The 14,619-nt window shown below is 39.1% G+C and overlaps 1 protein-coding gene across 10 annotated transcripts in view; it reads right to left on the reverse strand.

Moving 5' to 3' along the window:
• Positions 1-14,619, reverse strand: part of ADAMTS6 (ADAM metallopeptidase with thrombospondin type 1 motif 6) — a 292,238-nt gene that overhangs the window by 161,319 nt on the left and 116,300 nt on the right. For all 10 annotated transcript variants that reach the window (XR_009531448.1, XM_060092943.1, XM_060092946.1 and 7 more), the window contains exon 8: positions 2,114-2,157. Coding sequence is in view for 9 of the 10 variants with exons in the window: in XM_060092943.1 (XP_059948926.1) it covers positions 2,114-2,157 (44 nt within the window). In the remaining variant the exon portion in view is untranslated. The remainder of the gene's footprint in view (positions 1-2,113; positions 2,158-14,619) is intronic.

Here is a 14,619-nt window from a genome sequence, read left to right on the forward strand (position 1 = left end):
TTTTCTATTCCTGTAAAACTGAAGCTGTCAAAGTTCTTATGTGTGATTGTGTTAATAGGGGTTTGATTACTATTCGGGTCATTTAGATTTCCTCAGTTTGATGGCCACAGTTTGCACCCTGAAATCTACTTAGCCAGGTTACAATTGGTCACCAGCAGTATTAAGCAAGAAAATATCCAAGAATCAGCATAAAAAACAATATGAAAGTTACCAGAAAGACCACTCAAAAAGAAAAAAACCTGATCAACTGTGCTGATAGTAAATTTTCCACATATTAAAATCAACACATGTATAAACAACAAAATTCATTCAGTTTTCAGTATAAGAAATAGTATAAAAATAAGTTATAATGGTTTATAATTTGAAAAATAATTTATATTAGGATTGAAAATACACTGCCATGTACCCAAGTACTAAAATATTGATTCTGGAAATTAATAAACTATCCCAAAGTATTAGGTAGTGTTATTATTCATGTCCCAATGAAGACCATATCTCAGTGTAAATAAACTACCTTCAAAAAGCAGAACAGAATATGTATAGATACATACATATGCATATAGCTATACATATATATTTCCTCAAAATAAACACACTAGAGAATACAAGCTAGAGCTTGCACCTTCTTTGAAACTTGGTGAATATTATACCTAAAATTGATTAAGCACTTAGTAAATGCTTATGGAGTATGTACAATACAGGGAATAAGTTAAACAGTATAATTTCTACATTAAATAACACCAGTTCATTTCTATAGTAAACGCCTTTATATTTCCTTAAATGACTTAAAAAATATCCTTGCAGCATAAGGGCAGATATTACTCCTACATCATAGATAAGGAAATTGAGGAACAAAGAGCTAAATAAACTATAAAAGGTAATGCACTGAAACTGTCAAAGTCAGTTGTTGGTTTTCAGCTCATGTTCCCTTCCTCTGGATTATTGTTGGTCTTGTTAACCTAAAACACTGTGAAGAAAATCTTTTTGATGTGAGCTCTCTCAGCAAAGAGTTCTTTCTCTGTGTTATGATTTTAACCAGCAAACTTCTCCACCATAATACTTGTCGTCGGCAAATTGGGATTTCTCCTTTTGCTGTAAATCCTGAGGGAAACGAGGAAGGAGAGCCTGGGAAGGCAGGTAAAATCATCAAGAGAAATTTTAATTTTTGAAGGGATGTTTCACTGACCTCTCCAGGACCTCTACTTTAAATCTGATCATCCCCAAATTCTCATGAGGAGCGAAGGAACAGAATGTATAACTATTCCTTTACAGATAAGAAAAGTGAGACTTGTCAGAGAATCTAGAGAATTCACCTTCAGTTGCTTCACTTCTGAGTCTGTAAAAAGTCTCTATGACTCTAAAAAAAACCCACCATATAAAAGCCTCCTGCTTTTACTTAAAATAATTCTAGTTGCTTAACAATTTAGTCTACTTGAAAGCTACCATTTTCCCCCATTTGTATTTGCAGTTAACTTTTAACCACTACAAAGTTATGCTCTGCAACAAAATGATTTTTTAATTTCTAGAATACTATAGAATTGCTTTAAAAAAAACAAGTGATATATGGGAAGCACAAGAAAGATAATTCTGCCCTCTCTCTCCACCTCTGGCTGTAATATTTTACAAAATTGGTTTTATTCTGTTCAGGTAATAAAATTTTCCAATAATATCTTTATTTATGAGGATATAATCTTTCCACAAAATTGGACCAAAAGAAGTACTGTTCTTAATGCCTCTCCATGAAGTATCCCCTAAGTTTTTTTCCCCTTTCCTTCCTGGACTCAGATTTGAAGTTGCTGGTTGCTTTAATTTGCTCTCAAACTCCTTAGTATTTTCGGAAAATATATTACAGAGATGGATTATATGAAAATGAGTGGTTACTTTTGATTTATTATTACTGTTTGATGATTTTGAATCACCTCCTAAGCTGTTTTCAATCATCATTCTACTTGTTTCCTAGTAAGTGACATAAACACAAAGGGCAGGTTTACCAGTTTACAGGAATAATTTCAGATGTGGCAGAAAAGAAAATTACCAAATTAATAATAATAAAAAGTAAAGCCATTGGACCAGAAAGACAATCTGAACTATCCTCCCTTTATAAAAAACTTACCCAGTGTTCCACAGGGCTTATTTTTATAAGTGCAGATATCATATCTATAGAGGAGAAAAAAGAGAAATGAAATTTGTAATCTGATCAAATTTGTAAAATATTTTTGTATATTCATCACATTTCTTTCATGGAGCTCTGGTTGTCAGACCACAATCAGCGCAATTATGAGCAGCCAGCTGGAGTGTCGGCATTTTCAGCACTCTGGGGGACAAGCCAGCTGCACTACACTCACAGCCTCTGGCTGCAAGCCAATGGGACACCTGCCAGTAAGAAAGAAAGGTTAAAGTGGATTTTTGTAATTGCAAGTTCCATAAAACCATCTACCATACTGTTTTGAAGCTAGAATAGCTTGTCTGCAGATTGCTACTGCTTCTACAAAAAGCAAATGGGTGGCTTTTTATTCCCAGTATCTTTTGGACCTGCTGGAATATTTTTTTTATTATAGCCACAGACTATATTTTATACTTCTGAGCTATAAGCAATATTTGGGCTTCCTTTAACACAGGTTCTTGTTTAAAAATAAACTAGGGGACTTCCCTGGTGGCACAGTGGTTAAGAATCCACCTGACAATGCAGGGGACCCAGGTTCAAGCCCTGGTCCAGGAAGATCCCACATGCCACGGAGCAACAAAGCCAGTGCGCCACAACTACTGCTCCTGCGCTCTAGAGCCCGTGAGCCACAACCACTGAAGCCCGCACGCCTAGAGCCCGTGCTCCACAACAAGAGAGGCCACTGCAATGAGAAGCCGGCGCACCGCAACGAAGAGTAGCCCCCGCTCACCGCTACTAGAGAAAGCCTGTGCGCAGCAACGAAGACCCAACGCAGCCCAAAATAAAATATAATTAATTTTAAAAAATAAAAATAAACAAGGGCAATACAGCAATGGGAATAAAATTGATATCACATAGTTTTCCTAGTTGTATACCAGCAATTTAGTGTGGTTAAAACACAAATATTTTACAGCCAGCTAAATAAATAGCTCAATAGAAAGCTTTCCTAATGATGGTCAGATACTTATTCTAATGCTGTACTATATTATAACTCAATACAAAAGATGGAATCCATAATGTTGCATATTTTAAAATATATTACATTTAGAATGCTAAATCAGTATTAATGTGGACATTTATTTTTAGTATTTTTATAATATCTTTGAAAACGAATCTCTAAAATCAAAAGTATTCAGTTCTAAAGTGAGAATAAAAAATAAAGTTAAAAAGACTGAACATTTTTATTTGCCTACAATTTATGCTACAAATGAAAAGATTTTCAGGAAGAAAATAAAATTTCACCAACTAAATGAAAATCCAGGTTGTAAAAGCTTTTTTTAAAAAATTGTATATAAATAATGGTTAGTCCATAGTACTAGAGGAAGGCGTTAATAATTAATCCCATTCTTGTTCTTCAAATCGAAACTTATTTTCAAGAAACAAATATACCAGCATACCACTGGTTATTCTCATTAAAATCCCTAGAGATTCCCTTTGCCTATTTTTGAATTTCAAAATCTTCATCTTGTTCACTTTACATTTGAGAAAAGGGATTTCTTCTCCTCTTGTATACCATTCTCTTCTAACCATTCACATATTCATTCCCTCTCTTCTCTTGTAATTGGAAACCACAGGATTGCAGTATCTGGTACACTCTTGAATATAAGATAGAGAGAGGATACTTGGTGTACTTACCAAAGCAACAGAAAGTATATTCTGGGTGTCACATCCAATTTATCTTGTGATTATATGTGTGATGCCTATGACATTACATAGACAGAACCCATACCAAGAGTCTTCAACAAAATGTAAAAAAAAGCCTCCTCATGGGTAATGCAGATACAAATGTTTAAACGGAGCCTACTTCCAAATCCTCAATTTCCATATGTATCATTTCCTAAAATTGATTTGCCTGAGGATGCACCTGCAAGTCACCAGTATTCTGTCCCTCTTTCGACTTTCACTATCATCCTGCTTCTACTTTACAAAAAAGAAAGCATACTTCTCACCCATCCCAAACCTTGCTATGGTGCCTTGTTCCCCACCCACCCCTGTGGGTAAAAGTCTCCAGAGCATAATGCAAAGGGATAATTCAAGAGTGCACTGGGAGAAAACCAAGATGGTGGATGAGTAGGAGGACGTGGAGTTCATCTCTCTCCACAAATGCATTAAGAATACATCTACAGGGCTTCCCTGGTGGCGCAGTGGTTGAGAGTCCGCCTGCCGATGCAGGGCACACGGGTTCGTGCCCCGGTCCGGGAAGATCCCACGGGCCGGCTGGGCCCGTGAGCCATGGCCGCTGAGCCTGCGCGTCCAGAGCCTGTGCTCCGCAACGGCAGAGGCCACAACAGTGAGAGGCCTGCGTACCGCAAAAAAAAAAAAAAAAGAATACACCTACAGATGTTACAATTCTCACAGAACACCGGCTGGACACTAGCAGAAGACCTTGGACACTGGAAAGGACAAGAAAGATCCCCGCACAACTGGGTAGGATGAAAGAAAGAAGGGAAAAAGGAGAGGAGAGGCAGCGGAACGGGATCGGGATCTGTACCCCTGGGGGGAGCTAAAGCAGAGGAGAGGGTCCCGCATCAGGGGAAATCCCCTCACTGACGGGGAAATCAGTTGGGACAGAAGGGGAGCATCTGAGGCTGTTGGAGGAGGAGGAAACGGCTTGTCTGTGGCAGACAGGACAGAGTTAGAACTACACAGATGGTCCGTGCCACAGCCCTGTGCGCCCCAGACTGGGACGTGTCTGCTGGTGCACACGGGGGGCGGGGGGAGGCGCTGAGAGCTGGAACGTATGGACTGAAGAGCAAACCTGGGGGCAAGACTGCTGCTGGCTGCGAGGAGACAGCCTGAGGGGACGAGACGGAGGAAATCCGCAACCAGGAATGCTTGTGGAGGAAACCCAGACTGCCATAGAAGCAAGGCGCCACTGTTGAGTGATGTGCAGGGGGTGGAGCCGCCATTACAGCCTCTCGCTCCCCACGCGCCAGCCACCTGTCCCGCCAGGCACTAGGAAAAGCCCCCAACAGGGCTGGCCTTCTCATGCCTGCCACCAGGCGCTACAAAAAGCCCCCAACAGGGCTGGCCTTCTCATGCCTGCCACCAGGCGCTACAAAAAGCCCCCACCAGAGCTGACCTTCTCGCGCCAGCCGCCAGGCACTAGGAAACGCTCCCACTAGGGGCAGATCTCTTGTGCTTGTGGCCACCGGCTTTCCCGTGCACCTGTCGCCACTGGGGCCCCCGTGACCCAGGAAGTCGTGCCACCGCTGAGCCCTGTCCTCACCGGGGCAGACCCGAATGCTTCAGGGCAGCCTTCAGAGCAGACTTCTGTGTGTGGCCCACATACAGAGGTGGGGCTAAAACCACAGCTGAGCCCCAGGGGCAGAGCAACTAAGGAAGAGGAACAAATGAAGCACCGGACAAAGGCTCAATCTCCAAAATATACAAACAGCTCATGCAGCTCAATATCAAAAAAAAAACAAACGACCCAGTCAAAAAATGGGCAGAAGACCTAAATATACATTTCTCGGGCTTCCCTGGTGGCGCAGTGGTTGAGAGTCCGCCTGCCGATGCAGGGGACACAGGTTCGTGCCCCGGTCTGGGAAAATCCCACATGCCGTGGAGCAGCTGGGCCCGTGAGCCATGGCCGCTGAGCCTGCGCGTCCGGAGCCTGTGCTCCGCAATGGGAGAGGCCACAACAGTGAGAGGCCCGCATACCGCAAAATATATATATATATATATATATATATATATATATATGTGTGTGTGTGTGTGTGTGTGTGTGTGTGTGTGTGTGTGTGTGTGTGTGTGTGTGTATATATACATTTCTCCAAGGAAGACATACAGATGGCCAAGAGGCACATAAAAAAGATGCTCAACATCACTAATTATTAGAGAAATGTAAATCAAAACTACAATAGATATCACCTCACACCAGTGAGAATGGCCATCATCAAAAAACCCACAAACGATAAATGCTGGAGAGGGTGTGGAGAAAAGGGAAGCCTCTTGCACTGTTGGTGGGAATGTAAATTGATACAGCCACTATGGAGAACAGTATGGAGGTTCCTCAAAAAACTAAAAATAGAACTACCATATGACCCAGCAATCCCACTACTGGGCATATACTCAGAGAAAACTATAATTCAAAAAGACACATGCACCCCAATGTTCACTTCAGCACTATTTACGATAGCCAGGACATGGAAGCAACCTAAGTGTCCATTGACAGATGAATGGATAAAGAAGATGTGGCACATATATACAATGGAATATTACTCAGCCATAAAAAGGAACAAATTGGGTCATTTGTAGAGACGTGGATGGACCTAGAGACTGTCATACAGAATAAAGTAAGTCAGAAAGAGAAAAACAAACATTGTATATTAACGCATATATGTGGAATCTGAAAAAATTGGTAGAGACCGTCTTATTTTCAAAGCAGAAATAGAGACACAGACGTAGAGAACAAACGTATGGATACCAAGGGGGAAAGAGGGGTGTGTGATGAATTGGGAGACTGGGATTGACATATATATACTATTGAAACTATGTATAAAATAGATAACTAATGAGAACCTACTGTATAGCACAGGGAACTCTACTCAGTGCTCTGTGGTGACCTAAATGGGAAGGAAATCCAAAAAAGAGGGGATACATGTATACGTATAGCTGATTCACTTTGCTGTACAATAGAAACTAACACAACATTGTAAAGCAACTATACTACAATAAAAAAAATGCATTGATCCTGGAGGATAATCCTTTATGAGCAAAGCAAGAAAAATTGAAGGGAATGACACTTGTTTCATCCTGGGAAGACCTGGGGTCTGTCAGTCTGATTGTTTATAAAGCAATCTATATACCTATCTCACATTTAGAATTCAGAAGTGAGACGGTTGTCATGGAGTGTATTAACAGGTTGATTTGACCTAAAAAGTGAAGTCAGGCTTGTTATTGACTGATAGTAAGTCTGACTTAGCTAAGTAGTTTAGCAACAAGGAATGACTTAGCCAGTCAGATTTTATGCAGACAGTTTTCATGATTGAATGAAATAGGCAGCTCCAACGTTTTGAAAAAAATTTATTTAAAGCATATACACAATATATAATATGTTTTTAGCTATAGTCTCTGTAGCTACTTAAACTTTTGATAAAAACTATTTTACTTATTTTTTTCTTTTCAACTCACTGCTTTATTTATTCATTAATATCTTTATTGGAGTATAATTGTTTTACAATGTTGTGTTAGTTCCAGCTGTACAACAAAGTGAATCAGCTATATGTATACATATATCCCCATATCCCCTCCCTCTTGAGCCTCCCTCCCATCCTCCCTATCCCACCCCTCTAGGTCATCACAAAGCGTCAAGCTGATCTCTCTGTGCTATGCAGCAGCTTCTCACTAGCCACACATTTTACATTTGGTAGTGTATGTATGTCAATGCTACTCTCTCACTTTGTCCCAGCTTCCCCTCCCCACCCCCCGCCCCGTGACCTCAAGTCCGTTCTCTATGCCTGCATCTTTATTCCTGCCCTGCCACTAGTTTCATCAGTACCGTTGATAAAAAGTATTTTAGATATCAGCTTTAATATATACAAAGTGGTACATCATTTAAAAAAATTATTTTAGGAGGCAAATTAAGCAAAAAATTTGAAAAGCACAGATAAATACAACTTATATTTCCACCTCAAAGCAGTCCTTTCTCATCTCCTTTCCCTGTTCTCATTTTGCCTACACCCTTTATATTATACTCATGATGAATATTATTTCATTCTGTCACGACTGCAAAAATACCTACACAAAGGCTAAAGCCACCAACAAATAATACAAGCTAAAGCATCTTAGACTAGGATAATTCTATTTGCATTTTCTTCAGCTTTCTCCAATCCTCTAATATACCTATAGAATTCTCCATAAGCCATTCTATAGGGAAAAGATGGGATTTCCTAGTGGCTTCTTCATTCAGTTTACACTCTATCCTTCTCTATTCTATATTCACAGAGAGCAGTTATGATCTATGCTTCACCTTTAATACCAAGTACTAAAGAGCAACATTTTTACATTCATTCTTTCTTATACAGATGTACTGAGCACTTATCACATGCCCAGGTATAGCGCCATATACTAGAACCTAAAGATGAATCAGTAAGTTGTAGTCTATTTGGGAAAAGACACATAAGCAGATAAGTTACAAAATAATGTGAAAAGATGATTAAATAAAATAAATGTAAAAAAAGTTAAACTTAACACAACAGAGCCAATACTTATTAGCTATTATAATTATTGTCACAGTCAAGTTATATACAGAATACTATGGAAATACAGATGAAGGAATGATTCTACAATAGAAAACTAGGAAACAGACTCATATATAACATAACATCTGAAACAGATTTAAGGATGTAGCCAGATAAAATAAAAAAAGAAAGGGTATGGCATATATGGGGAACTATGAAAAGTTCAGAGAGGCTGAAACATTGAACATATAGGGTAAAATAGCAGAATACAAACTTGGAGAGTTGGTGTGGGAAGGAGGGCTATTAACTACCTTGAATGCCAGACCAGATTTGTTTTTTCGTACAGGCAAAAGAAACTTAGAAAATAAGTTTGCATAGTAGGAAAGTTTTTTTTTTAAGTGTGTTTATATGAATGTGTATACAGATTAAGTTTGTACACAGATAAACGTCTGGGAGCTTAACGGTGGGTAGCTGAGAAGGAGGTGGGAGAGTAGGGAGAATATAATGATTTCTACTCTATTATATAAATTTCTATATAGCTAATGTTTAATCAGAAAGCGTTTCACCTATGCTGGCCTCTGATGATCAACACAAGAGATAGTTTATAGCTAGTCTAATTAATGTTTAATAAATGTTGAAAATGTGTTTTTCATTGAAGAAAAAATTAATGGTGTTCCAGATCTGTAGATTTGCCAAAAGATTTCAGAAGCACTCTACTGCCCTTTATGAGCACTTACAAGAATTCAGCAAATATTGTAGGCTATACACTTAGGTAAAGCTTCTGAGACTTGTGTGTCCGCTCATTGGTTTGGAGGATCACGGTGCCAGCCGACAACTATAAGGGTAACAGAATTCTGTCCCTAAAATATGTTCATGCACACACTGAGTGCATTTTTTCACGCAAAGTATTGTCAGAGCACCGAAATTACAACTGAAATGTCATCCAACTTATAAAGTAAGGAGTATGAACTATTTTGTGCCTCCTTGTTTATTTAATAAATATTTGTATGTTTAATGAAATTTGATCGAAAACTCCCCTTCATTACAATAGATAACAACACTCACTCACCAAACCCTCAGAGTATGCCTGATCATATTCACTTAGGTCAATTTGAAACAATAAAAATTCCTGATTGATGGAAGGAAGAGGTGATACAGTAATAAGAAAAATATGTACATGTAGGTATATCTATCATGATACCTACTTCTAAAAGACTACATTGAATTTCCACTTCAACACAGAATTGATTAACACAAATATTTTTCCATTCCTTGATTGTGTGTGCTTGTTCAACATTGTGTTATCTGTACATAACAAAATGTTCAGCGTTAAGTGCAAGGTAATCATTTGAGACATTTTTTTAAATTAAAAATTGCTTTAATTCCGTTACTTCCATACTTTTATAAACTTATTCTTTCACATTTTACCTTTTTAAATGTGTTTTTTATGTTACTTCATATTCCATCCGTTTTCTCATAACTATTTTTCCCTCTTTTTCATGCATATATTTCTGAATCTTTCCTTTCCTACAAATATTGTCTTTGCCCCATATTTCTACAGATGATAAGAATCTTGGTGAGTTATCTAATTCAAGCTATGCTACGCTTAAACCAGGACTTCTCAAATTAGGCCAAGGATGAACCAGCTTATTTCAGCTTCTATATATATCCCTCAATCTTCTCACATCTAACCTCTAAACATCATTTTTCCACATTATGCCATGATAACCCTCACAAACTTCACACTGCACCCCTTTCTTTCTCGTGATTTTCTCATTTTTACCTCGCATCAAATTCACTCTATACTCTATCAACTCTTCTCTGCCATACTATGGTTTTGCCTTATTTTCCTCCAAACCTGAGCCACTTCGGGAAAAACTGCAAAGAAAAAAAGTGCAAGGAACCTTGCTTTAACCCAAAGATATAATCTGTGTGCTTTTAGGATTTACCTTGCTGCCACATAAATTGAAGAAAGAAGAGACAGAGGAAAAGGAGTTTCCCATTACCCACTCTCAGCACCCTTTAAACAAATTGTCTGTACTAAATCTTGACCAACCCAGATGTGGCAGGAGCACCAAAACTTGGGCCTTTGGTCTAAACTACGGGCTAGGCTAAGAAGTACACTGGCATCCTAAGTAGTGAGAGAAAAGCTGAAATATGATTAGAAAAGGTGCTCTGGATTCTGAAAAACAGCACTTTATCACTGTGGTACTTTTTTCTTTGTTTTCTTTTCATGAAAGAATAATAAAGGGCTCAGTCAAGGCAGGTGAAAAAGAGCTAAGAAACGTGATCATGGGGATTCTATGTAAAGCCAGATACATAAAGGAAATCAGGGTTCCTTTTGGGTGAGTAGGTGAATGCAAACATTGTCATTTCCTTACCCTAAATTCGTATGGTTGAATTTTGAGCAAGATCAAAACCAGAGTTGGCTAAATATCTGTTACTATAACATTGGTATACTTTTCTGCTGTGGATATTTTCAGCTATTGAATCTCCTAATCACTTTGGCTAGGCATGGCTATCAGAAGAAATTGACCAAAACACATGATGAAGCTCCATTTTAAGGTCTGCAAAATATAGCACTACCTTACAGTGATGAAATACCTAGATGGGTTCTTCAAACCTTTCCCAAAAACTACATTCCATTCTTAGGTAAGAGAAATGATCATTGCAAAGAAGCATTCCTTTCAAAGATTTACTTTTGAAAATGGAATGAATTAACATCTAAACTTCGAGTCTCACTTGTTTAACACTGAGTCACAGACTAACTTCCAAACAGAATGTCCTATGTACTGTGCTGTCTCATGTTTTCTCTTAGATGTGGTGGTGAAAGCCAAGTGATAGTGACACAGCACTTTTCAGCTTTCTTTACATGTACTGATATAAAACACGACCTCAGTTCTAAAGACAATTGTAATAAAATAATGAGAAAAATTATTTTAACCCAATATGTGTGAGAATGTACACCACTCTTTATGATGAATGAAAAAGATTATAAGACAACCTGCCTTAGTTTGGGCTGCTATAACAGAATGTCATAGACTGGGTGGCTTAAATGACAGATATTTATTTCTCATAGTTTTGGAGGCTGGGAATTCCAACATCAAGGTGGCCTCAGATTCACTGTCTGGTGAGGGCCCACTTCGTAGCTTGTACACAGCTGGCTTTTCCTTGTGTGTGCACATGGCCTTTGATTGGTGCTTGCTCATAAAGAGAGAGAAAGCTCTGGTGTCTTTTCCTCTTTCTATAAGGGCACTAATAGCATCATGAGGACTCTACCCTCATGACCTCAACTAAATCTAATTACTTCACAAAGGCTTCACTCCCAAATATCATCACACTGGGGATTAGGACTTCAACATTGGAATTGGGGGGGTGGAGGGGACAAATGTTCAGTCCATAACATTTTACTCCTACACCCCAGATTCACATACAAATTCATGTCCTTCTCATGTACAAAATACATTCATTCTATCCCGACAGCCTCAAAAGTCTTAATTCATTCCAGTATCAACTCTAAAGTCCAGAGTTTTACCTAAATATCATCTAAATCAGATATGGGTGAGACTCTAGGTATAACTCATCCTGAGGTGAAATTCCTTTTCAGTGTGAACTTTTGAAGCCAGAAAAGCTATGTGTTTCCAAATGGAGGGTTAGGCATAGAATAAATGTTTCCATCCCAAAAGGGAGAAATCAGAAGGAAGAAAGGGGTGATGGGTCCCAAATAAGTCCGAAACCTAGCAAGGCAAATGCCATTAGATCTTAAGGCTTGAGAATAATCCTCTTTGGTATGACGTTCTCCCCTCTAGAACCATTGGGGTGGTGGCATCACCCCATGGCTTTATGAGGTGGCCTCACCCCTTCAGCTTGGCAGAGGCTGCCCACCTGGCTTCACCCACTCTGCTTCTATGAGGGCCCTCCCATGCAGCTCTGCAGGGCAATGGCCCTGCCCTTTGAAACCAGGGTAGAAGTAGTCTTGCCTCCCAGGCTGCACAGTCTGGGCCTGTGGTGGGAGTAGTAGCCCTGCTGATCTCTGAATTATCTTTGGTGTCCTTCCCTTTTCTTAAAGGATAATGCATGTTCACAGCCTTCCTTCATTACATCCTATTTTCTCTGTTTCCTTTTGTCCCAGCTGGCAGTGTTTTTCCTGGTATAATCCCATCTCTATTCCTGACTGTTCAGATGGCTGATTAGGTCTGTAGTTCATATCCACACTACTCTCCCTATTAAATGGTCAGTCAGCCACACACTTAGTGTTCTCTTTTGAACACACTTCTTCACTTTTTGCAGTTTGGATAGGATGAGGATTTTCCAAATCTTGAAGTGCCAGTTCCTTTTTTGCTTAATAATTCCTTCTTCATTTCTCTCTTGCATTTTGCTATAAGCAGTCAGGAGGAACCAGGGCCCTCCTTCAATGCTTTGCTTAGAAATCTCCTCAGCTAAATATCCAGTTTCATTGCTCATAAGTTCTACCTTCCACAAAATACTAGAACACAAACATAATTTGGCCAAGTTTTTTGCCACTTTATGACAAGGTTCAACAAGGTTCACCTTTTCTCCATTGTCCAATAACTCTCATTTCTGACAGAGATATCGCCAAAGTGGTCTTTCTATCTGTATTTTTATCAACATTCTGCTCATGATTATTTGTGTATTCTCTAAGAACATGGAAGCTTTTTCTACAACTCTCCTCTTTTCTTTCTGAGCTCTCACCAGAATCGTCTTTAAAAGTCCCTTCACAGCAATCTTAGGTTCTTCTAGCAGGCATCTCAAAACTTTTTCAGTCTCTACTCACTATCCAGTTTCAAACCTTCCACATTTCTAAGTATTTGTTACAGGAGTACCCCACTTCTCAGTACCAATTGCTGAATTAGTCAGCTTGGGCTGCTATAACAAAATATCATAGACTGGGTGGCTTAATCAACAAATATTTATTTCTCATATTTCTGGAGCTACGAAGTCCAAGATGAAGGTGCTGGCAGATCCTTTGTCTGGTGAAGGCCCTCTTGCTGACTTGCAGACAGCCACCTCTTTGCTGTATCCTCACATGGCAGAGAGAGAGGGGGTTCTGGTCTTGTTGTCTTCTTATAGGGGCACCAATTCCATCATGGGGGGGTCTACCCTCAAAACCTCATCTAAATCTAATTACCTCCTGAAGGTCTTAACCTCCTAATACTATAACACTGGGGATTAAGATGATAACATATGCATTTTAGGCGACCACATTCAGTCCACAACACTACTTTAAACGCGAATTTGATTCAGTTTATGAACTTCACAAGTTACATTTTTTATAATACTCATCTCTTTATCCAAATGACATTAATTATCTTGGAAAAGTTACTTGCTGATATTTTTGAACCCTTAAAACCCAAGACCACCCATATGTATATTATCTGATGAGGTAACATATTTATTATTATTATGTGACTATCTTATATAAGACTTCTCAAAGATATGTCAGGGTTATTTGCTTAATAAATATTAGATATATTTAGCTACTAATTCTTGTCTTATGTCAGAGGCTACCAGTGTTTCTGCTCATGGAATGAATTAAAGATTTACCATTAGATTGTAAAACATAGCCCTGGCTATTCACATGATAATATGAATTTTCCATTCATTCTACTAGGGTTTTTCTATTGAGAAGCATAGAGATAGTAAAGAATGCCTTTGCTCTTGCAAAACTGTCCCAAGCCACTGCAAAATGTTGATCTGACAAGACTGAAATTTTCGTATCTAAGTTATAAAAGCCTACCAACACAGGATTTTCATTCCTTTGCGATCATCAGTAGCCTCAATTCAACGGATTATCATTTTTGTCCTCTGGGCCTATCCTCAATAGTATTTCAATCCTTTTCCATCTCCTGGTTAACTGATTAACTTTCTCCTTGATTTTTTTTTTTTTTTTTTTTTTCTGTACGCGGGCCTCTCACTGTTGTGGCCTCTCCTGTTGCAGAGCACAGGCTCCGGACGCGCAGGCTCAGCGGCCATGGCTCACGGGCCTAGCCGCTCCACGGCATGTGGGATCTTCCCGGACCGGGGCACGAACCCGCATTCCCTGCATCGGCAGGCAAACTCTCAACCATTGCACCACCAGGGAAGCCCTCCTTGATTGTTTTGTCACTAAATCATGATATATTCTTTATAATGAATAAATTGTTTCTCTATTTTTACACATTCACAAAAATGGGATATTACGTTGTTTGCATCCTGTCTTTTAGCTAACAATATATTTTGAGCATCTTTCTATGTCAGTAAAGAAATATG

The sequence above is a fragment of the Mesoplodon densirostris genome, chromosome 3 (assembly GCF_025265405.1).
Source record: "Mesoplodon densirostris isolate mMesDen1 chromosome 3, mMesDen1 primary haplotype, whole genome shotgun sequence".
NCBI lineage: Eukaryota > Metazoa > Chordata > Mammalia > Artiodactyla > Ziphiidae > Mesoplodon > Mesoplodon densirostris.